Source organism: Artemia sp. Qi Xiang Cuo, chromosome 8 (genome assembly GCF_049724085.1).
Source record: "Artemia sp. Qi Xiang Cuo chromosome 8, ASM4972408v1, whole genome shotgun sequence".
Lineage (NCBI taxonomy): Eukaryota > Metazoa > Arthropoda > Branchiopoda > Anostraca > Artemiidae > Artemia > Artemia sp. Qi Xiang Cuo.
Genome location: NC_142801.1, coordinates 61,528,251 through 61,553,223, shown reverse-complemented (window position 1 = coordinate 61,553,223; position 24,973 = coordinate 61,528,251). Strand labels below are relative to the sequence as shown.

The following is a 24,973-nucleotide window of genomic DNA, read 5'->3' as shown; positions in this document are numbered from 1 at the left end:
TGATAGGATTAACAAAATGGCTATATCAAAATTTTTATTGGCAGTGTTTGGGGAAATGATAGGCGTGGAGGGAGACATTTGCCATCTGATGGCTTTCAACTAATAAAAAAGGCACTAGTCATCTCAATTTGCATTCGAATGAGCTCTTTTTGAAGCTTCCTTGACAAAATTTTCTATAAAAACGTTATATGCCCCAAGGGCATAATTTACAACCCTTGTCATGAGTGCTATGAAGGGAAGGTTTTCATCCTCAAAGACTTAATTCCCAGACCTATCAACTACGTTGAACAAAATGGCCATATCAAAATGTTGATCGGAAATGTTTAGGGAAATGATGGGCTTTGGAGGAAGGATTCTCCTTCTGATTACTTTCGACTATTAAAAAGGGCAATAGCCCTCCCAATTTCCAATCGAAAAAGCCTTTTTTGAAGTTTTTACGACAACACTTTCTATATGAAATTATATGCCCCCAGGACATAACTTACAACCTTAGCCCTGAGGGCTGCTGGGGGTTGTCATACTCAAAAACATAATTTCCAGACCCTTCAACTACGTTCAACAGAATTGCTATATCAAAATGTTGATCGGAAGTGTTTGGCATAAAGATGGGTATGGGGGGGGCTGCATTCACCCTCCAATCGCTTTTGACTATTAGTAAGGGCACTAGCTCTCTCAATTCCCAATTGAATGAGTCCTTTTTGAAGTTTCTACGACAACGCTGGCAAATACCTAATTTACAAAGCTGTCAACTACATTGACCAAAATTTCTATCTTAAATTTTTGATTTGAAGTGTTTGGGGAAATAGTGGGCTTTAGAGGGGCATCAGTTGCCCTCCAATCACTTTTGACTATTAAATAGGGCACTAACGCTTTCAATTTCCAGTGGAATGAGCCTTTTTTGAAGTTTCTATGACAACGCTTTCTATAAAACCTTATATGTCCCCAGGGTATAACTTACAACCCTTGCACTGAGGAATGTGGAGGGAGTGTCATCCTCAAAGACATAATTTGTGGACTTTTCAACTACGTTGAACAAAATGGCTATCTCAAAATTTTTATTGGATGTTTTTGGAGAAATGGTGGGCATGGGAGGGGTGTTAGTTATCCTCCAATCACTTTTGACTATTGAAAAGAGCACTAGCCCTTCGAAGTTTCTATTAAAACGCTACATAAAAACTTAATATGCCCCAGATGGTAGGCGTGAGAGGGAGATTAGTTGCCCTTCAATCATTTTCGGCTAGCCTATTAAAAAGGGCACTGGCCCTTTCAATTTCTAATTGTCTGAGCCTTTTTTGAAATTTTTACGACAACACTTTCTATAAGAGAATTATATGCCCTCAGGGCATAACTTACAACCTTAGCCCTGCGGGCTCTGGGGGAGTGTTATCCTCACAGACCTAATATCCAGAACTTTCATCTACATTGAACAAAATGGCTATCTCAAAATTTTGATTGGATTTGTCTGGGGAAAAGATGGGCGTGAGAGGGGTGCTAATCGCATTCCAATTACTTTTGACTATTGGAAAGGGCCCTAACCATTTCAGTTTCCAATGGAATGAGCCTTTTTTGAAGTTTCTACAACAAAGTTTTCTATAAAGACCTTATATGCCCCCAGGGCATCGCTTACAACCCTTGCCTTGAGGGTTTGGGGGGGGGGGGTGTCATCCTTAAAGACCTAATTTCCAAAACTTTCAACTCCGTTGAACAAAACGGCTATTAAAATTTTTGATTGTATGCGTTTGGGGAAAGGTGGGCGCGAGAGGGGGGTTAGTGGCCCTCCAATCACTTTGACTATTAAAAAGGGCACTAGCCATGGACCGAGCTGAGGCAATGAATAGATACTAGTTGGAAAGTGATTGGAGACGGTGGGCATTGGTGAACAAGTGCTAAATTGAGAGAGGAATTTGGGACAATATTTGGGGTCGCCAACCTGCCCAGAGTCTCGGATAAATGACCCAAAAATTGGAAAAATTTGTGAAAAATTGGAATTTTCTCAGAATGTGGGGTGAGCTTAGGCAACAAATAGGTACTATTTGGAAGATAAAGATTGTTTGCCTGTTATTTCAAGCAAGTTAATGGTCCTATGTCAATTCTAAATTCTTGGTCAACCTTCTTAAGACCATAGTTAGGCATGCCTTGTTTGTCTCGCATTCCAGGCAATCTAACGGTCCTATGTCAATTTTAAATTCTTGGTCAACATGCCTGAGACTCTAGGCAGGCGTACCTTTCGAAAAACTAACAAACCAGTATGTGTCCATTAGGAGAGTCATGCTTACTCCCGCCATTTACCCATACCACAGCCATTTAAACATTTGCCTCTCAATTACTTGGACTTTCTGTCTTGGCTTTTCTCTTTTTATAATTAACCATGTCTTGATGCAATCTACTGCAAAATACTTAATAACTTCAATTCAAAATCAACGGGAATAAAAACTATTCATTTCTCTGTCTATGTGTTTGTCAGGCCCTGACAGTAATTTTTGTCTTTTTTTGCGAACTTTTTCAAGTTTCTACGACAGAGCCTTCAATAAATTCCTGATATGCCCCCGGGTATAACTTTTAACCCTTGCCCTGAGGGCTCTGAGGGCGGTACCATCCTCAAATACCTAATTTCCAGAACTTTCAACTACGTTGAACAAAATTGTTATCTCAAAATTTTATTTGGATGTGTTTGGATAAATGGTGGGTGTGGAAGGGGTGTTAGTTGTCTTGCAATCACTTTTGACCTATTAGAAAGAGCACTTGTCATTTCAATTTCCAATCGATTGAGCCCGTTTTGAAGTTTCTACGACAACGCTTTCTATGAAAACATTATATGCCCCCAGGGCATAATTTATAACCCTTGCCCTGGGGGTTGTGGGGTGGGGGTTGTCATCCTCAAAGACCTAATTTTCAGGACTTTCAACTACGTTGAACAAAATGGCTGTCTCAAAATTTTGATTGGATGTGTTTGGGGTAAAGGTGGGCGTGAGGGGTGGGTGAGTTGCCCTCTAATCACTTTCGACTATTAAAAAGGGCAGTAGCCTTTAGGATTTCCAATTGAGTGAGCCTTTATTCTAGTTTCTACAACAACGCTTTCTATAAAAATCTTATATGTCCCAAGGGCATAACTTACAACCCTTGTTCTGAGGGCTGTGGTGGAGTGTCCTCCTCAAAAATATTATTTCTATCTGGAAATCAGTTACGTTGAACAAAATGGCTATCTCAAAATTTCAATTTCATGAATTTGGGGAAATGGTGGGCGTGGAAGGGATGCTAGCTGCCTTCCAATCACTTTCGACTATTAAAAAGGGCACTAGCCACTCCAATTTCCAATCGAATGAGCCCTTTTTAAAGTTTCTTCAACTCCTTCGATACCAAGTGCACTGGTCTAAGACCAAAAAAAAATAATACATTGTGCCAACATCGTTCTTTACTTAGGCAGCGCGATTGCGCTGCCTATGCGAAATCCTGTAATTAAAGAAGGATAATTTGTTTAATGTAAAATTGTTGCCTTGGGGGCATTGTATCCCTGAAGGTATGGTTACAATACCTTTTCCCTATTCTGAGCAAAATCACTTTACAATTTCTGACAGTGTTAAGGGGAAAGGGCATCTAAAAAGATGGCCTATGTGCCCTCCAATCTTTTTTTTGACAGTGTTTTCCAACTCAGTGAAATGTGGAGGGTGCAATTGTTCATTTCACACAGGAACTGAAAAGTGTGCAAAAATTGATGCAATTAATTGGACTGATAACTGGTTGTGTCCTGATTGTTCCTCAAAGAACAGTTCAATCTTACAGGTAAATCGTTCAAATTCACCTGCTCTACCTTCTCCTCGTACCCCCCGTTCTCCCAATTCAATAGCTAGGATGTTCACTATCCTTTAAGAGCTTAATAATGGATTACAATTGCCCCTACTGTCAGAGAAGATGATATCATTTTCCCCATACCCCTATCAAGAACAGATATTCCTATCTCTGAAAGCTTCTATTCAGATTGAGTATAACCCCCCTATGTCTGTTAACCCTTCTTCTGTTCTTTGCGCCACTACTAGGTACCTATACCCCGGCTAACATGAGGTATCAGTCCATACCGAACCTTATTTAAGCATTCGAAATGATGACTCTACGGGTTAGAATCCCCTTTTTAGAGATTTTGGGTGTCAAACCGAAACATGCATTATTGAACCTGACTTCCCCAAACCAATGTTTTCCTTGTTAGAATTAAAAAAAAAAAAAACAAGTTAGAAGAGGCATTAAAGCAAATTTGGAGAATTTTCTCTCGCTCACTGTCTGTGACATCTCAGCAAGACATTTCTCACATCTCAGCAAGACAAAGACAAATCCCAAAAATAATTACACCCATTAATTAGAGGTCAAAAATCCAGATAATGTTAGCGACTGGATCAGCCAGATTATAAATACTGAAGAGTCATCTATTATTCATGAGCTGACTAATCTGTCTGTCTCACCTTTGGAGAATTATATTTTTACTAATAATTGTAGTGACATTAACCCTATTACAGACATCCAAAATTGTTTTAAAATTATTGAAAGGGAATAATCTGACGAATAAGAAAGACCCTTTGTCTCACATACGTAAATGTGCAAATATAATTTTGGCTGGTTCATGTAAAATAGGAGATGACTATACTTTTAGACACAATGATGCTTCAAGCAAGTTTCTACAAAAAATAATTGTGATAGTAGTGCTAAAGAAAGTTGCAAGTTTTTCAAGCATGGAAATTGCAAACTTGGCCAAAATTGTTCGCATAATCATACAGCTATAACAGCTGCTCGCAGCTCCGATAAACGGAATCACCTTACTTACAATCCCTGACCTGGCCGAAAGTGATACTTACTCAAACATTAGTAAGAAATTCTTAAGTGGTAATTGTAGAGCTAGCCATTGCAGTTTGTTACATTTATGTAAATCCTACCTATTAGGTAAATGTAGTATGCTTGAGTGCAATTTTAAGCATGTTAATATCTGTACCGTTTTTCCAGTGGTCGTTGTTTTGGTTGCACTAAAGCTCACGTTAAGGTTCCTCCTTCTTTTTATCTACCCCCAGGAAGAAAATTGCACCAATCTGTAAAAGATATAAATTGTAAGTCACTCCTCCCCCTTTGGCCATCCTTTTTTAGTACACCGCAACCAAGCAAAAACATCCTACCAAAGTTCATCAAACACAGCTCAACAATTAACAAACCCTTACTGATTACCCACTCCCCCTCCTTTTTTAATCAGCTCCCGTCCCGAACGCTTGAACAAGAAATATCCTCGTTTTAATAGTATACCTGGCCTCTTAGAAACGTCAGTACCCATCCCTTCTTATCCTACCTTGCCAAAAACATCCCTTTGCTACTTCTCCCTCCCCCTCCTCTGACTCAGAAGCATCTTTCCCTCTCCTCTTACAGAATGTAGCCCTATACCCTCCCCACTCTCCCACAAACCAACGACTCCTTGAGAGACGTGATTCACCATTCCCACCATCAGGTAACAGCCGTCTAACAGATCATCTCCATTCCACCGTAGTTCCATCCCAACTTAATAATATCCCCATAAATTGTCCGCTGTCCTCGTTTTCTCTGAAGCCCCGTCAAGTCCCGCCTTTTAGTCCTGCTTCTCGAACGAATCCCATCCTTCATCCCAAAAAGATAGATCTACATTGCTCCCACTCCCTACTGGCTCCCACTATTAACAAACAAAGAATTGCCCGCTTCAGTAACCGTTTTATTTTCCCAAAGCTCCTTGTTACGAACGCCGAAAGCCTAAATTTCGACAAATTGGTCAAACTAAAGGCCCTCTGTCAAGTACACAAAATTGATGTAATTGCCGTAACTGAGGTCCAAGCACAGAACCCTGATTTATTGAAAATTAATAACCACTTCCAATTCATAAAACTTTGTCCGCATGATCACCCCCTAGGTAAAAAGGAGGTGGAATACTATTATATGTAAATAATTGTCTCTTTTCTAAATTAATTCATGCTACCAACCTCTCAGATTACGATGAAATCATTTGGGTAACTGTAAGACCCAAAGTTTTACCACATCCCTTTAATTTGATTGTGTTTTGCTGTTCTATTATTTCCCAAATCAAAACGCTGCACAAAGACAGCAATTCTACCAGAAACTGCATAGGCCTAGTTGTGCCGACTTTGTCCTCTGCAAGTGCCGACATTCCCGAACGCCGGTATTTTCTTAGTAGGTGATACTAATGATCTGAAGTTAAATTCCCTCTGTAGTTCCCTAAACTTAAAACAGATGGTAAAAATACCAACAACCAAAGGAAATTCTACCCTTGATTTGATTTGCAAGAATATGCAGGCTTTCTATTCCCCTCCTGTCCCTTTGCCCCCCATTAGGAGGAAGCTACCATTTTTGTTTATTAATGAAGCCTCTCACTAGCTTTAGTCATACTTTTTATGTTACCGAGTTCTCTTATCGCCCAATTTCCTATGATTTCCTTTTAATTTGGATCTTGAATTACTAATGAAAACTGGCTGGCTCTCAAGGGGAAAAACGACATTTTTCAAATTTCTTTCCTCAATAGTTCAGAACCTTCCTCCCCTTTCTTTTGACAATCCTTATGATTTGTGCTCTCTCAGTTTTCCCGTTATTTCGCCCTCAGATGTGGAGGCGAAAATTAAGAACATTAAAAAGTTTCCTCCATAGTTCAGAGCCTCCCTCCCCTCTCTTTTGACACTCCTTATGATTTGTGCTCTCTCAATTTTCCCGTTATTTTGCCCTCAGATGTGGAGGCAAAAATTAAGAACATTAAAAAGTGCAGTACTTGTCCACTAGACACCCCGATTGTACTAATTAAAGCCTTTTGCCGACAATCTCTCAGAGCCTTTGTCCTTACTTTTTAATAAAATTACCTCTACTGGTAAATTCCCAAATTGTTAGAAATTATGTAACACACTAGAAAAACCCAATACCTGGCTTAATGTTATCGCTGTTGACTTGCAAAAAGCTTTTGATTTAATTAACCACAATATACTAGTAGAAAAACTATCTAATGACTTTCAAGTTGACCGTTATTTAATTAGAATAATTGCGTCTTTTCTCTCTGATAGAGAACGCAAGTCGTTAAATACCTGAATGTATATTCTGCTCCCCTCCAAATTTATAATGGTGTGCCCCAGGGAACCCTCTTAGGTCCAATTTTATCCCCTACAATGATTAACAACCTTGGTGTCGACTTCCCGGATAGATGGAAATTTGTTGATGATCTAACTTTCTTAGAGACATGTTTCAAAAATTTAAAATCTTGGAATCGATATCATCCAAAGCTCTTACTAATGAAATGAAAATCAACCCTTTAAAGTCAACTGTTCTTACTATTAATTTCCTAGAAACTTCCCCTTCTTTCTCCTGTCCTTTCCCCCCTGAAATGTCTGTTACCACTATGAAATTACTGGGTGTTACCATCTCAAGCGACTTAAAATGGGATTGCCATATTAATGACATCTAAAAACGTGTAAATGCCGCATTTTCCCTCCTCAAACTCCCTAAAAAATTTAAATGCCCCAATTGCATTGTTTGAGGATTTTCCTCCTATTTGTACGCCCAACCCTTGAGTACGCCTATCCTGTTTGGCATTCTGGCATCTCCATGGAATTGTCGGACAGAATAGAGGCAGTCCAAAAAAGGTACCCAAAAATTATCTTCAATTAGGGTAAAGTACCTTATCCCTTCTTCGGAGAGCTAATCTTGTCACCCTTAAGAAAAGGAGAGTAAAAATTTCCTTGCGTTTAGCTAACAATGCCCTTCATAACCTCGAACTACTCCTCTTTTCCCTAGTCAATATTCACTCCTTCGACCCCGCCTCCCGCGTTCTGTTTCAACAAAAATCCCCCTTCTTGCTGCAATAAGAGTTTGCACCGAAAGATATAGAAGAACTTTTATCCCTTACATAGTTGACATTTTCAATCAGTGAATCTCCGCAGCTCCCCCCCCCCGCTCCTCACCCACTTTTTACCTCATAATTTTAAATTTTAATGCGTGTTTTGCAATTTTGGCGGTTTTGTATTTTTTTTTAATCACTAACTAACTTGTGTTTTTGTTTTAATTTTTTTATCCCCTTTTTAATTTTACGAATTTTCATTTTTTTGACATTTTTGTTGATTTGACATGGACCTTCTAATTTTATGAGTTTAAATTGTTTTGTTCTTAACATTTTTACGTATTTGACATTGACTCTTTTATAATTTTCTGTTGTTGATTGTTTGTTTGTTTTTGTTGTTCTTTTTTCGTTTTGTTTGACGCTAAAGTGTGAATACGGCCCTTTTGGGTTTGTGATAGCCGTTATTCAGCAATAAATCTTATTTTATCTTACATACCCTGTAAGTTTCAACTTAATGCCCTCAGCTGCTCCTTAGACATTGCCAATACACCCTTTTGACAACTAGTATGCACATAATGGGTTTTGATTGTGTTTGGCATTTCTCTCCAAAGGTGTAGAGTGTTATGGTATCCCCATAGGCATAGCTATTTGACTTTCATGCTATTTTGAACAAGGTGGCTATTACAAAATTTTAATCGAACGTTTTTGGAAAGAAGGCAGCTACAGAGGTCATGGGAGGAGAACTGGAAGCCCTGTAGCGAGTTTAAAACATCCCCCTCAATATATCCTGAAAGTTTCAACTTAACACACTAAGTTGTTCCTAAGATATTGCAGATCCACCTTTTGATAAACTGAATGCACATAGTGCCTTGGGATTTAGTTTAAGATACACCTCAAAATTCTCCAAAGTTTCACCTTAATACCTTTGGCCTTTTAAGATGCACCCAGAATAAATGCTTTCCCCTTTTCCTAATGCTAAATCCTGCATATAAACAATCGATAAATTGCATAATTTACAATCCTTGCCCAGGGGCTGTTGGGGTATGGCATCCCTGGAAGAATTGCTATTAGACCTTTTAACTAGTTTGAACAACATGACACTCACAAAATTTTGACCATTATTAAGGAGAGGGTGGCACAGAAAAAGTCACAGGAGGGAGGAGGCAGGTTGCCTCTAATATCTCTTCAACTCCTTTTCAATATCCATTGAAAGTTTTAACCTAATACCAGGCATTCCATAGATATTGCTGATATTCCCTTTTCACCACTAGCAAAGACAAAGTATGTTTTGATTGTGCTTTCTGTTTTGATTTACGTTGGATTTTTTATGTGTTACTCCATGTATTTTACTCTTAGTGTGGGTAAAAAATAAGCATTATTGGGACGTTTTTTTTCTTTTTATTTTTTTTTTTTAAGCAGACCACATAGTTTTTAAGGACAAAAAAAACTGCAAAATTTTATAGAGGATTAAGCACTATTATCCCCTTGGGTTACATTAGAATGGGGTCTAGAACTGGCCCACCTGAACCCTTAAGATTTGCATAACTATTCTATATGTATTGTAGATATTTGGAAATATGTCCAAGACTGGTCAATACAGCTTCCTGGGGATTTATAAATATACTTAACTTGATCACATGTACAGCCTCATATATACCTAATGCAAGGTTGATGTGGATAGCTGTTACTCTCACAAAAGATTTTTACAAATCTCTAGCTCTAAAACTAGACAACCTATGAACTATTTTACTAATTTATCTTCTTTGATGAAGAATTGCCCCAGCATGCCCTGGTATTTTAAATTATAAGTACTGGTGCTTGGAATGCAATCAGCTGCAATTACTAATTGCAAAAAAAGAAAGAACAAATTTAAATCATTGACAAAGCTGAGAGTCCTAGCCCAATTCTGCACAAAAGGCAATGGAATTTAATGAAAAAACACAACTTTTTAAAAGGGTTACAGTCCTCTGTCCATGGTGTTCCTAGCTGTATCATTGATGGAAACAAAGTTTGACAAACAAGACACATGACTATACTTTTAATGCAGTTTTTTTTCTTTTTTTTCTTTTTTTTCTTTTTTTTTTTGTTCACTGTCTCTTTCTACAGTTCCCTGTGTAAAAAAAAGATATTCATTTGTATTTTTCAGGTTTTTCTTGACGGAGACAAGACGGCCATGCCCCATCATCAAAAATGCTTTTGGAGAAAAGTTTTAGAGATGCTCCAAATAATTTTTCTCCTAGTCACAGTTTTCATAATCTTTGTATCCTTCCAAAACGTATTTCAATGCCAAAAACCAGAAATTCAGTTTAGAAGGTCTGCTCAAGTCTCATGCAGGTGATTTCATAAAATTAATTTCTACTTTGAAACATATGTGCACACATATTTAAGCCTTGAGAAAAAAAGATGGTGGGGGGATTCAGAGGAGTTTTTCAAAAGAAGAGGGGGTGCTTTGGACCAATTTCAAGACAGAATCTCTGACGACATGCCTTTGGAAACGGACGTCCAGTGCTTTTTGAAGGCTGAGGCCAGTGACACTCAAATTTAATCTTTCTTTATTTTTAGTATGTCTTTCACTTAATCCGTAGTTTATGCATGGTGCTACCTTAATCCTTTTATGCCTTCTCAAAAATCTTTTCTGGCATCAGACTGCTAAAAGATTAGGGGTCTGATATGGTATTGGTAATTTTTTTTCCTAGAATTGTGTGTGTCAAACTTCCTACTAAAAGAATGAACAAATGGGGTTTCAGAGAAAACCTTCACAGGAGACTTTTGCAAGTAGAATTGCAGTGTCTCACCAAGCTGTTTGTTTAAATACTTGGTTGGGGATGTTTTTCTTGTAGGTAATCTGATCCAACTGTGACCCTATATGGTGGCAGTATTGACTTGGCAAATGATAGTACTAGCTGAGGCAGGGGCTTCTTGGGGCTCATTTTATTGGGGGGGGGGGCGATCTTCGTAAATTTTACAGAATCGCCACCTGATTTATGCCAAATTTTCTGCACAAATCATGAATTTTGCTAAATTTTGGCCGATTTTGCAAATTTTCGGCCGAAATTTTTGCCTTCGGCGAAACTTTTACCGAATGCCAAAAAGTTGGGCCCCCCCCCCCGGGACGCCCCTGAGCTGAGGTATCTGGTAGTAGAAGGTGGGGACGTACTTATGAAAAGCAGCCATTAACACTAGATCAAGTCTTTCACTTATGTATCATAGTGGTTACATGGAGCAATTCACCCTTCCCTATTTTGAATCCTCGAAAGTGGTGGCAATAGGGTTTGAGGGGTCCCTAAAATAAGTGGGCATCCTTGTTTAGCAACATGCCTTATACAAAAGTTATAGAGATAGAAATGCTTATTGAATAATTTCTGAAACCACACTGGCTAATCATGACAAAATGAAAAAACAGAGAAATAAGGACAATGGTTCCAATCTTTTTTACATCCATCCACAAAATTATATTTCGCAACCTAATAGAATCTCTGATAATACCCTACCTGGTAAGCGATTAGCCTTTAAGAATGCTTTACATAAAATGAAATTATGAAATGCCATTCAGTATTACATTTTTATTCAATTACCCTTTCATCGTTGATTTTTAAGGGTCATTCTATTTTAGTTTTAGTGTTTGTTTTGTGGTTTGGTTTTTATATTGTCCTTTGGATTTTTATCTGTATTGTTTTATTATTCTGGACTGAGGACTGTTGAGTGGAGGTCTCGACCGAAATAATTGCATAATTTTACCTTCTGTTTTCCACTGACTGTTATTGTCCTCGTTTCTCTCTTTTTTGTGATGTTTTCGTTTTGTAATGCTTATTGTCTTATTTTAAGTGCAAAGAGTTTATCTAAAGGAATGCAAACTTTCTGCAAATTCAATAAATTGGTTTACCACCCCTAATTAAGATACCTCTGTTTTCTCTTTACATCTAGATCACTGTTGTATATTATTATATTTTTATAATAATGTTGTATATTATTATATTATTATATTTTTATTTTAATCAATAAGTTCAGTTCACTCTTTGACTGACTTACTTGGCCTAAAAACTGTATTTGAAGAAGTATTAGCTTTTGCTAGTGAATATCTAATGACTCCCTATCCTTGCCATACTAAGATGCTTCTGTTTTGGGGGAGAAGGGATTGAAATAGCTTTGATCAAGTTTATTTTTCCGTTCAGGAATGAGGTTGGTTGATTCTGTGAAATCTCTAAGCTTTAAGAAGGTACCATTAAATTCTCTACAAAATAAAATATTTCTTTCTGTCCTTGAAGTTTTCTATATTTTTAAGTTTAAGAGCAAAAGTCTGCTTAATAATTATGTCACATTCTTGCTTGACCATAAATGCGTTAATATCTATGTGATATAGTATTTAAGGGTTTTTTAGAAGCACTCTACACACATTACAAATTCTGTATACATCTAAGAACTATTAAGTTTTGAAGTCCTTGCCTTTGATTGGAAGTGTTTTTCAAATCATCTGTCAACAAAATTGATATCAAAGAAAAAAAAATATAATTTAGATACATATTTATACCTAGAGTACAAGAAATTAATGAAAAATACCTTTCATTCATAAAAGGTCAGAAAAGGATCTTCTCCTGAGTTTCTTTTAGTGGGATGAGCTCTCTTATAAAAGATTTCAATTTCAGTTAAAACAACTCAACGTCAGGGCTAATTTCAAATTATGATTGAGGGGTTTCGTAATACAATTTTTAATCGGTTTTTCAAATTAGGATTTTGGAAGAAAACTGGCAAGACTTACTGCAATGGTCTCGTCTAAACTAAATATTATAATAACAAAATTTGATTAAGAATACTTGTAGAACCAAAGTCGGATGGGATTTGATTCCCCATTCAACACACTTCCAAATATAATAATTACTGCTGGCGCTATTGCATTCTAGCTCTCGAACCCCTGGGACAAATACACCTTAGGCTCTATATAAAATTTTTCAATTTTTTTTTGGTTGGCTTTATTAGGAATTATGGACCAACTGTTGATGATAAATAAGGACAAAAACAACAGAAAACCCATAAACATTTGCCTAGGACATTTTCATTTCCTTCATTGGTCCATGTTACACAGCCTGGGCCATTTCTAGCACCATCAGGGGTTGGGATGGTGCTATAGACTATATCAAGGCTATGAAATGTGTTTTGGACCTTGGTATACTTATGCAAAATTTATTAGGTATGGGCTTCAACAGCACTAATGTCAATACTGGGAATGTAAAAAGACTAAGAGCGCTGCTTGAAGAAGATATACAAAACCTGATTATCCTTAGTTGTACAAGTCAGTCGCCCGCGTCATGTGCAGTATACAGCACCGAACTGCTATCGGAGGGTTTAAAAGTATTTTTCCACGGCGTTATGAACTAAGTTGTGAGCGGCCCAAAGCGCAAGGACGAGTTGAAAATTGTCAGGAATTTGCACGTGTAAAGTTCAATTGCCTATTTCGATTGGCAAATGTCTCCTTTAGAGTTCCAGAATGACTTTTCTTGGGCATTTTGAGATGCCTTGCGACAAAAGAAGCAATATAATTTGCTGGAGATCCATTTAGAGTCGAACTGATTCCACCGAATTAATTTAGACTGGAGGAACTTAAGGCTGGACCAAACAACGTGAACTATATTGCTATGTCGGGTAGCACAGGTCTGTTGAATAGGCAACAAGTGTAAACAATCTAGACAAACTATTTGCACTTTCTTGTCGAATTGTGCTTGCAAGTATCAAGAAGAATTGTTTACACAATTGAAATATTGGTGAACCTTCGCTGTATAGATCTACTGTGGCCGTTTCTGGAAATGTGGATACTAATGATCCACTCTCGATCTGTTTCTCGAGCCTCCTTGGTGACAGCACAAGAAAAACGTTTCGCTCTAAGAGATAAGCTGGAATTTCAGTTGGGTAAGCTGGCTGACAGTAGAGAGGATCTCCCGAAATTTCAACCCAGCAACGATCTAAAAATCTAACCGTATGTGGTCTGCTAAACTGAACGGTTTAGCAGATTGATTCATGCTAGAGAAAAGGTCTAACAGTGTGAAAATCTTATGCGTTTCCGGGATGATTACCCACTCGACAACGAATCCAAATGATTCTTGCTGCAGATAATGAAGTCAAGGTTGTGATAATGTCTGTCTCAAAGTTTATCTGAATTTAGATTGAGTATGAAAAATATTTGTTCAATCGGCATGCAACTAGGTAGGATTTGCGATTAATCATTTCCACATGGAAAATCAAATGGTTTTATACATTGTATAATCGTAGCTTTAAAGGATTTCGTCAAAAAGCCATCCGTCTGCAGTTAGCATAATAGCTAATTGAGCAATTCCAAACAATACTGGCCAACATTTGCAGATTTAGCGAAAATTTAGTGTAGCACCCTGTTGTTGAGACAAATAGCACTTTTTGGAGAGGAGCTTGTGGCAGCACTGCAAAACTAATCAATTGCTGAATTTGAACAAAAATATCCAGAAAATTCATTAGCCTGTTAACTCGGAACACAGCAAATTTTAGCATTCAGTCAAAACAGGATTTGGTTAAGAGGATTCGATACCTTAACAACATTTGGTTGGCAGCCCTCCTCCCGAAACTTCTATTGCTACGAATGGAACCAGAAATTCAGCCTCGGATATATCATCTCAAACCCCGTATCGACCTCGGACCGCCCAAGGAAAATCCCTTCTGAAAATCGTTGACCAAGGTGGCACCAATGTGGCCACCTGGAACGTCCTGACACTGAACCACCCTGGTTCGAAGCTTCTTTTAGCAAAAGAACTAAAAAAATATAAAGTCACAATAGCTGGAGTCACCGAAACACACCTCCCTGGACATGGTGAAGAGGACATTGGTGAAGGACGCACATTGCTGTGGTCTGGCGGTAGCAAAAGAAGAGGAGGCGTTGGCCTAGTACTGAACAGTGCTGCACGTAGGGCCCTCCTGTCATTCAAACCAGTATCGCCTAGACTCCTGACCGCAAGACTGGATGGGAAGCAAGGCAAAATAACTGTCATTAAGGGCTATGCCCCCACAAACGACGCTGATGAAAAAAACAAAGACGATTTCTATAACCTGCTTAGTTCTGAACTGTCTTCTGTACCTCCCCCTGACTACCACCTCCTCCTATGAGACTTGAATGCAAGTATTTCAAACGAATCAGGCCTGTGGGATATCGGTGTTGGACCTGTTACAGTGGATAGCCTAAACGATAATGGAGAGAGGCTGCTGAATTGTTGTCTGGCACACAATCTAACGATTGCGAACACATGGTTCCAGAGACCAAATATAGCCAAGTACACCTGGTATAGCAATGATGGATCAACAAAGAAGATGCTCGACTACATCATCGTACGTCGACGATGGCTGTCGTCTGTCCAGAATTGCCGCACCTACCATGGCGCCGAGCTCGGGAACACCGTCCACCGGCTGTTAGCAGCCAAAATTAAGTTCCGCCTCAAAGCTATGAAGAACAGCCAGTCTTCTCGGAAAATTGATGCCGATCGCATCCAACAGGACCCCGCTCTGGCTGAGCGGTACCTTATGGAGATATCCAACAGATTTGAGGTCCTTGGCCAATGCGATGATAGTGAAGTTGCATGGAAGTCCTTCAAAGAGAACACTCTGCGGCAGCAACTGACGTTGTTGGAATGAGGCAATGGAAGAAAAAGGACTGGATCAGTAATCACTCCCTTGCCATCATAGAGCTCAGGCGAGAAGCACGTCTTGGCGGGGACATAGCTACATACAGACTGCTAAACAAAGAGCGCAATTCCATGTTGCATAAAGACCGCAAGGCTTTTATTGACAGCAAGGCATCCGAACTGCAAGAGGCCGCCAAGAAAAAGGACAGTGGAGCCACCTACAAGATTCTTCGTGAGCTGTTAGGTCAGCACACTCAAACTACGCCATACCTTCGAAGCGCTAGCGGTGAGAATATCTACGACCAATCACAATGCCTCCACCAGTGGGAGGACCACTTTGAGAAGCTGCTCAACTCAGATCCACCAGACCAGACGGACCATGAGCTAGCAGGTGCTGCGGCTACTACCATACCTGCTCCTGATGGTCCTGAATTTACAGCGGAGGAGATAAAAGCTGCCACCCCCAAGCTAAAGAATAATAACGCGCCAGGAATATGTGGCCAAACATCGGAATTCCTTAAAAATGGGGGTCCAGCCATGATCCTCTGGCTACAAATGCTGTTTAACCTTGTGTGGCACTCTGAAAAAATCCCCTCAGACTGGAAGAAGGGCCTAATTGTGCCAATCTACAAGAGGAAGGGGAGCAAAGCAGAATGTATCAATTATCGTGGCATAACTTTACTCTCAGTTCCTGGAAAGCTCTTCGCTATGCTGCTTCTCAAACGGGCAACAAGATACCTCCATGCCCTGCGTCGCCCCCAGCAAGCTGGCTTCATGCCAGGCAGGTCCACCACCGAGCAAATTCATGCGATTAGACAGCTAGTAGAGAAAACTCTTGAATATAAGAGGAAGGCGTACATTGCCTTTGTCGATTTTCGATCTGCCTTCGACACTGTCGATAGGCAGTCACTATGGCTAATCCTCCAGTCTGCTGGCGTACCCACGAAAATCGTCCGTCTCCTCAAAGAACTGTATAATAACACTGAAAGTGCGGTGATTGTAATTGGACGGCCTTCTGGATATTTCAAAATTAAAAATGGTGTCCGGCAAGGATGTGCCGCTGCACCTGAGCTTTTTAACTGTGTAATAGACCACATCCTGAATAAAACGCAGCAGGTGCAGCCGTTTGGCATAGGCTTTGCTGGAAGAGTTCTTTCAGACGTCGACTTTGCCGACGACGTAGCGCTAATATACGAAAACATTAGTGACCTCAAAACTACACTGGAAACACTGGCCTCTGCCGCTGAGAAATTCGGTCTGAAAATAAATTGGTCGAAGACCAAGATAACGCCCGATGAGAAAAACGCCGTCCAACCCCCTGTCATCTGTGGAAATTTGTGGCCAGACTGTAGAGGTAGTCAAGCAGTTTACCTACCTTGGTTCAATTGTCTGCTCAAACGGAAGCCTAGATGCCGAAATATCAGCAAGAGCGGCAAAAGCAAACTCTGTCTTCGGTCGCCTTCTAAAAAAATCTTCCATATACCCCAGATCAGCCGTCTCAACAAAGCACGAAAATACTCTGCTTCGGTTGCAGCATCATGCTCTATTCTGCTGAGACTTGGTCGCTGACTCAGACACAGACGCTGAAGGTAGATGCCATCCAAACGAAACACCTCCGAAAAATCGAAGACTCCCGATGCCCCGACAGGGTACAAAATTCAGAAATCCTCAGGTCCTTCAAACTCCCATCCCTGTCCGAGCAGCTTGAGTCTCGCTCGCTGCGTTGGTATGGTCATCTGCTCCGTCTGCCTGCCCAAACACCCGCCCGGCTCATCTTCGATTTCGACCCAGCTGCAAACGGCTGGAGGCGTCCTAGGGGAAGACCACGCACCAGATGGGCGGACGTCATCCGTAATCGGCTCGCCTCCAGAAACATCAACCCGGCTGAAGTGACAACCCTCGCCCTGAACCGACCACTCTGGAGAAGACTGACGGCGCTGACGACTGTTTCCCTCTACGCTGGCGACGCTGCGGAGCAAGAGCTTTAAGTAAGTAAAAGTAAGTAAGTAAGTATACTTGAGTGTTTTTAGGGACAACCCTTTCCTGAATTTTAAAAAGAAAATTCTGTTCCGTTTAATTGAAAAAACAAAATTTACGCTTCCTAATGATATAAGTTTCCCTAAAACTAAATATCCCTATCTCTGGGAAAAAACAATAGAAATTACTAGGTTTGTATAAGATTCCGGGGAAATTAGATGCCGGCTTTTTGTTTTCTGCCGTTAATTCTGTTTGTTATCCAAGCTCGACAAGTTATGGCAAGACCGCCCAATCAATACTAAATAGTTTGGCCACACAAACTAAAAGGTTTATAATGACGAGGACGAGTAGGCTGATTCTTTATGGAATCAAATCCCCTTAAGCGAATATAAGAAAGTTAAATTAAATCAGGGAATGATTATATCAAAAATTCTATGAGAAATAATATGATATAGTGTTGTCTAAAATATTTTTTAAAGTAAGCAAATAGAGAATAAGAAATATTTGCTACTTTTAGGCCCGCTCCTGTAATCCCAAATATTTGGTGTTTTGTTCGTAGATTTCATATTTGTGCTTATTTTGCCTTTTTACTTTCTATGTAGATAATTTAACCTGCAGCTTGAGTAACAACCACACATTATTGAATTAACGCATTTTGAAACAATGGGGCTGCTATAAATTAATTCCAGTCGAACGATGTACATGTTATACCTTACTTAATTCAGCATTGTGCATTGATAAAAATACTTGAAATTTTGTTCATAGATCCCCTGTAATTTTCGGACTGTTTGCCTGTGTTAATGAACTAACCCCCCAAAACATGAGACCCCACAATAACTCCCGAAGTATGAGCCGTTAAAATGTTCAAGCCCCTGTCCTTGGTTTTGAGTGTATCAAGTAACCTGCTCATATCCTTACAAAGCAGTATTGTACTAAATACAAGGTACCAAATTATACAGTAATATAAAATTTATAACAGTAAATTTCTTAGGCAAATGTGTATAATAAATTTAGTAACACAACATCGCGATAGACATGAGTTTGTATAGTAAGACCTACTTGTCAATGGAATGTATTGACCCCCTCAAAATATCTTCCTTCTCTCTCTGTAATTGGCTGAACTCTGAGCGCATATGAATTGTAAATAGTGAATAGAAATAGATATTTTCTCAAATTTGTCTTTCCCTTTGAGGTTTACTGTAATCTTTAAGCAGAATCGTCGTTTTTGTTATAATATAATTATAAAATAATCATAGTCTTGAATTATAAAATAATTTTGTGCAACCTGTAAGTCAATAGTGTGATCTTGAAAAAAATGACTAATTATATTTCAGTAACACTTAATCGAAATAAAATGCAGTCAGATGGAATTTTCATAAGGTATTTCCTTACTCAATTTCTCGACGAATTATGACTCTTCTTAAAAATAACGCCGAAGTCGAGAATGTTTGGAATACTCTATAGTAAACAAACACAAAACTTCATTGTCATTTATTACAATAAATGGTCTGAAACTGTATTTCTCCCATTTATTCCATAAATGATGAAGATGAAATAACAACAACTGAGTATGAATATGCACTTTTTCTAAAAGCTTATGATATATTCTATGTTTGGCTAAGATTGTTATCAAACATGGTTGAAGTTACCTAGTGTCTAATATGCAATGCTAATTTGCAAACGTAATAATACAATGTTTACAATGACACAACTTCAGTTGTCTCTAAGACTTCCTTAGAAATCTCCAGATTAATTTTTCCTTTTGAAAAAGCTTAGTCAATTAAACAACTTGGATAATAGTTTCTTATTATTGTTGTTAGTTGGTTTTGTATAAATTTTAAAAGCCTAGACTATTTTTATTGTTTAAAAGAAGAACATCAATAAAAGTCAGTTTCCCATCCTCTTCTAATTCGACAGTATTTTTAGTTCCTCCTCCCCATATATCCAGAGTTTTTTGTCATTGTTTGACTGTCTAATCGAAGGATTTATCCATATTGAACTGTTATTTGTACGTCAGGGAAAGGCAGTGTGTTCTTATATATGTAGGCCACGTCATGATAAGCAAGAATTGTAAAATTATATGCATAAAGCAATCAAAACTATTTATATTAAACATGAATATTATGTTTAATCATTAACTACATAAGTAATGTTGTGTGTTGCTGGAATCTTCTCTTTTTGTACTTGCAGCAGTATGGGTCGTTTTGACGTCTCACATGGCGTCTGAAATTCAAACGTTTTTGGGAATTCATTTTGCCATAAGCTTTTCAAACTTACTGTGGCTGATCTTGCAGAGTCACACTGCTGACCCCTACCACAAGCTACAGGATTTACTTCTCCAAGACTTAAAGCTTATGCCGAAAAAACTAATAGCTCTTCTTAGAATTCTGTGTTAATTTGTAGATTGAAGATTGTCGAAAGCGTACCTGAGGGAATGGTTTTTAACAAAACCTATGGTAGTATTTACTCAACTTGGAAGTCTTTAATAAAAGAAGCAGAAGAAAGTATTGACATAGCTTCATTTTATTGGACACTTAGAGGCTCTGATGTTGTCGACGACCCTTCAGCATGGCAGGTGAGCTGGTTAAATTTAGGCAATTATAGCTGGCGTTGTAATGGTGTCTAAGCAAAGTGACATATTTCCTATGTGTTTATTTTTCCCTTTATTTCTTATCTGTTACAACAGATGATTGAAAATGCTGGAAGGAGACTAATTCGATCACAAATTTAGAGCTCCAGTGCCTCCTAAGGGCCGAAACCGATTGTAGGGCCAACCAATTGCCCTTAGAACGCTCCTTGTGCCCCAAGTGACCTTCGTCGTGCTGGACCAGATTTTCAAGATAGTAATTTTAATAAGAAGAATCGAAAGATTGAAGAGATGCTCTTTTGAGGGCGGCAAAATCCTTACGTCACCTGGGGCCAGGGCCGTCCCGTATGGGGGGCCGCGCCCCCCCCCCCCCAATGTTTTTGGTCACGAGGTAAAAAAAAATAGGTAAAATCGTGGCACTTCGCGCCACGATTTTTACGACGCCGCTAAAACTCTTTGTTCGGTTCAATAAAGACCACGACAATACTGACATGTCATATACTTCTACAGAAATTTTGAACTTGATCGGTAACACAGCAGTTTTACCGACTCTTGCCGGGATTTTGCAGATGGCGCCACAACTTCCCATTTGGTTAAATAATCAACATTAAAATAGTGACATGATATGTACCGAAATCTAAATCTCGGTTGGTAAATGCCGAGGTTTTGGGTAAATGCCCCTAGTAACCTTCGTCGTACTGGACCAGATTTTCAAGATAGTAATTTTAATAAGAAGAATCGAAAGATTGAAGGGATTCTCCTTTGAGGGCGGCAAAATCCTTACGTCACCTGGGGCCAGGGCCGTCACGTATGGGGGGCCGCGTGCCCCCCCCCCCTATGTTTTTGGTCACTAGGTAAAAAAATCGGTTCGTGGCACTTCGCGCCACGATTTTCACAACACCGCTAAAACTCTTTGTTCGGTTCAATAAAGACCACGACAATGCTGACATGTCATCTACTTCTACTGAAATTTTGAACTTGATCGGTAACACAGCAGTTTTACCGACTCTTGCCGGGACTTTACAGATGGCGCCACAACTTTTCATTTGGTTAAATAATCAACATTAAAATACTGACATGATATGTACCGAAATCTAAATCTCGGTTGGTAAATGCCGAGGTTTTACCGACTCGTGCAGTAATTTTACGTATTGTATTCGAAACAGACATTATTCTAATTATATTGACAAAAAAGTCGGTAAAATTGGCCAGCCAGTCGGTAAAATCTCTTGCTCCCCCCCCCCCAAACATTTTGGCTAGTAAAGACACTGCCTGGGGCTCCAAATTGGGTATTCAGTCTATTCAAAAAAATAGCCTTCATAGATCCATTTTAGCAAAAGAGCAAACAGGCCAATTCTTGTTAACATCAGAATCCCTGTATATTTTGGTCTACTTGAATTTAGGACCATGGGGCCTCTTTAACGGAGGCCCCTTCACGTCTTAAAACATATACATGTTCCTTATCTTTCAACTGATGATTTTTATGGGTTATTTAAGGAGTACTGTGAAATGATCAGGTTACTGTTAAATCTAAAACGCGACAAGCGTACACCGCACATAATGTTAAATTTCTACCAAATTGGCAATGAAGAATTTTTGAAGTCAATAGGCCTAAATCTGCGGCTATAACAGCAACTTTAGCCTATTTACATGCCTATTGTGTCTTGATAATAGCTTCAAGTTATGCAAATAGCGCATCTGAAACAAAGACTTCATATATACCTTTTAGTTGAAAGTTCAACTTATTATAATCTTAGTTTTTATTGCAGGTTGTCCGTAGGTGCAGACAATTTATTTTTCTACAGGGGCTTGAGGTCATACAGTCCAATTCTATTCTAGCTTACTGAAAGCTAATTTTGTGGATCCTGTAAAATCCCTCCATGTGTTTTACGAAGAGGGCAACGGGATCAGACCACTAAAGAATGTTTTGGGGGTAGTTCTTTTCTTGAAGTCACTCCCTGCAATTTGTGCCCTTGAGTTTGTCTTATGTACAATCAGGTTTTGCAGCAATATTAATTAGTTTTAATGCTTTCAAGTGAAAATGTTTTCCACAGATTGGTAATTCTTTATTGATTAAATTATGATGAAACAGCAGAATTTCAGAAGTAGAAGTTGAGTTTAATCTGGTCTAGACTGATTATCTAATTAATAGACTAATTAATTAATTAATAGACTAATTAAACGGTTATAGAAAACCCAACAAAGTTGTTTTATAATAATATTACACTATCTGTAAATACATACCTTATAAATAGTAATTATGTATGAACATTATATATAAAGGTGTTAAAAATATAAATCACATTTTAAGTTCTCAATACTAAAATTTGCTAATGATGCCAGTATTGGATAGGTGGCAGTCAAGTATGAACTCGATTGCATTAAATTTACTCCGCATTCAACAGAGCGTATTGCAATTCATTGCAACTTATCGAATAACCATAATTGTTGGTTCTATAAATGTTTTTAAACATCAAAATAATTTTCGTGAAAAAAAAAATCTTGCAAACCTATAGATCCATTGATACTAGCCAAAAACGTTGTGAGCTTATGCTGATAGATAAATATACCAACAATTTTCTATCTGCAAAAGAACGAATTACAGCTTATTGGGCCCTTTTGGACGCTCAACTGCTTTTTGGACGCAATTCACTTATTGTAATTGCTTATTGAACACAAAAAATGGCAAAAATCAGTTACATACTGAATGCAGGGTTAGCACTGTGGGGATTATATATAATAATTTAAACAAAGTTTCCCTTTATCTAAAACCAGTAATTTTAGTAGACGTGATGAATTATCGAATAGGTTAATCATTCATCGAACCAGTTTGTATGTGTTATTGCAAAATTCTTATAATAGTAATGTTTATTATCATTATTAATATTTCATAAAGTTGTTTCCCTTGCCTTTTTTGACAATTTTAACAAATTGAAGCTTGTATACTAACCTCCTAATGATGAATGGCTTATCCCAAATTAAGCGAGTTTTTATATCTTAGAAAAGTCGAAAAGCACTCACAGAGCAATGATGCGATTAGTAGCGATGAAAATTTGCCTAAATTAGTGCACAGAGAAAGGGGACCATGTTTTGCAGATGCGTGCTCAACTGTTTTGGCACCTCTTGTAATGGAGGGGTGTGGGAAACTCTTATAATGTTTATATGTTAAGCCAATTGTCTACTTGTCTTATGGCAGAATTTATTTTTCGTCTTGTTGACCAGCCAACGTTTTAATATCACCATGCATCATTTTGCTGTGCCAGAAATTAAAAATACTACTACTACTAACAACTCACCGCAGCACCTAGCCGCCTGAGGCCAACACAGCTACGCACGCTCCTCCTCCATCCCAATCTATTCAAAGCCTCCCTTTTTACGCCCGCCCATGAAGTTCCCATTTTCTTTAAATCTTTCCTTATGACGTCCTCCACCCCAGACGAGGACGTTTCCAATATTAAAAAAAATACAAAAACAGCCAGCTATTGTGTTGTATCCATTTGACAAACTTGCGAATGCTTATGGATGACTATTTGATTAGGACTGCAGGATGATGACTACACGATCATGATTAAATGATAACTAACATTTGATACTGCAATTTTTTTAATATCGTCTTTATTTATTCACTAAGGTATATGTTCCCTCGAAAAGAAGTGATCTTAAGACAATCCAGCATCTGTAACTTGCACAAAAAAGATGAAATATTTATATCACTGGATTCATTAGCTTCAGGTTTAACCATTCACCGAGACAGAACTATAATACTAGTTAAATTTATAATTGGGAAGATAAAAACTTTCTTTAAAAAATCGTTTTTCAACGATTTTTAACCAGTTTTCAAAGTATTTTCAATCTAAGATACCATGTACACCAAATTTTAAAATAAAATTCGGCGAATGGATAGAGTTGATTGTGTTATATGGAATAATATAATTTTTTTTTTTTTTTTTTTTGTTGATATATGAAAAACCCAAGAGAGCAGAAAAATAACATACTAAAAATTGCTCAGGGTACATAAACCTTAATCACGTATCTCAGATCAGGGGAGAGACAAAGTCTCTCAAAGCACAAAGACTCAAACAGAGCTCCAACAAGGAACATACTTTGTCTTAACACAGCAACAGGACAGACTCATTCAAGAGAATCGAGGAAGATCAAATACATCGGATCGCGTGTTAGAACGCCTCTCCAAGGGAAGAATTCACATATTGATGGAGTAATTTAAGAAAAGAGAGACTTTTGAACACCGTAGTGCAGCCAGGGATCAATATACACAGGAATACAGGGCATATCCCACGAGGCATTGCAGTTGTCTACCAGCAAAGGTTGTTTAAAAAAGCAACCTGTCGCAAAGCACTTAAGAAGAGGTGACACTGGAAGGCAAAGCAACTAAGAAACATAATGGACTTTACGCTGCTATGGAGGCTTCAAGCGGTTTTGTACTGCGATTACTTTGAGCATTATGTTTTGAAACTTACAAAAGCACGTAGATATAACAATTTCCTTTCAAATTAGTCCATAAACAGCTCTCTCTGATGTCCCAGTGCCCCGCTAACAGTGAGGAAGAAAAAAAGAAAATATCAGTGCTGCCAATATAAAAGTAATTTTTCTTGTTGTTCAAGCTAGGGGACTGTAAAGTTCCTATACAGAGTTTATGGCAGGGTGACGACACTTCCAATGATGTAATTTTTGTTTCGATCCAACACCATTTTTTAGGGGATATCAGGCTATTTTCCTAGGTCCCCACAAATTTTTTTTCAATTTGTCTATTAAGACTTATTGAGATATTAGTTCCCATTCCTGAATCAGCTACAAATGGCAATTTTGCCCTACTACCCAGTTTTCGTAAGCGCACTTTTTAATTTTTGGCTACTATGGGCCGTAGTTTGTTCTTTTTGAGACTGCAGCTGCTGCTTCGAAAGCTTACCATTCTTCTCACTGAGA

At 38.4% G+C, this 24,973-nt stretch overlaps 1 protein-coding gene across 1 annotated transcript in view; it reads left to right on the top strand.

Moving 5' to 3' along the window:
- The window catches only part of LOC148949663 (5'-3' exonuclease PLD3-like), a 185,917-nt gene that overhangs the window by 12,589 nt on the left and 148,355 nt on the right, over positions 1–24,973 (top strand). Inside the window, exons 2-3 of the mRNA XM_089093053.1 lie at positions 9,978–10,165; positions 19,846–20,017. Coding sequence (XP_088949179.1) covers positions 10,005–10,165; positions 19,846–20,017 — 333 coding nt within the window. The 5' untranslated portion in view covers positions 9,978–10,004. The remainder of the gene's footprint in view (positions 1–9,977; positions 10,166–19,845; positions 20,018–24,973) is intronic.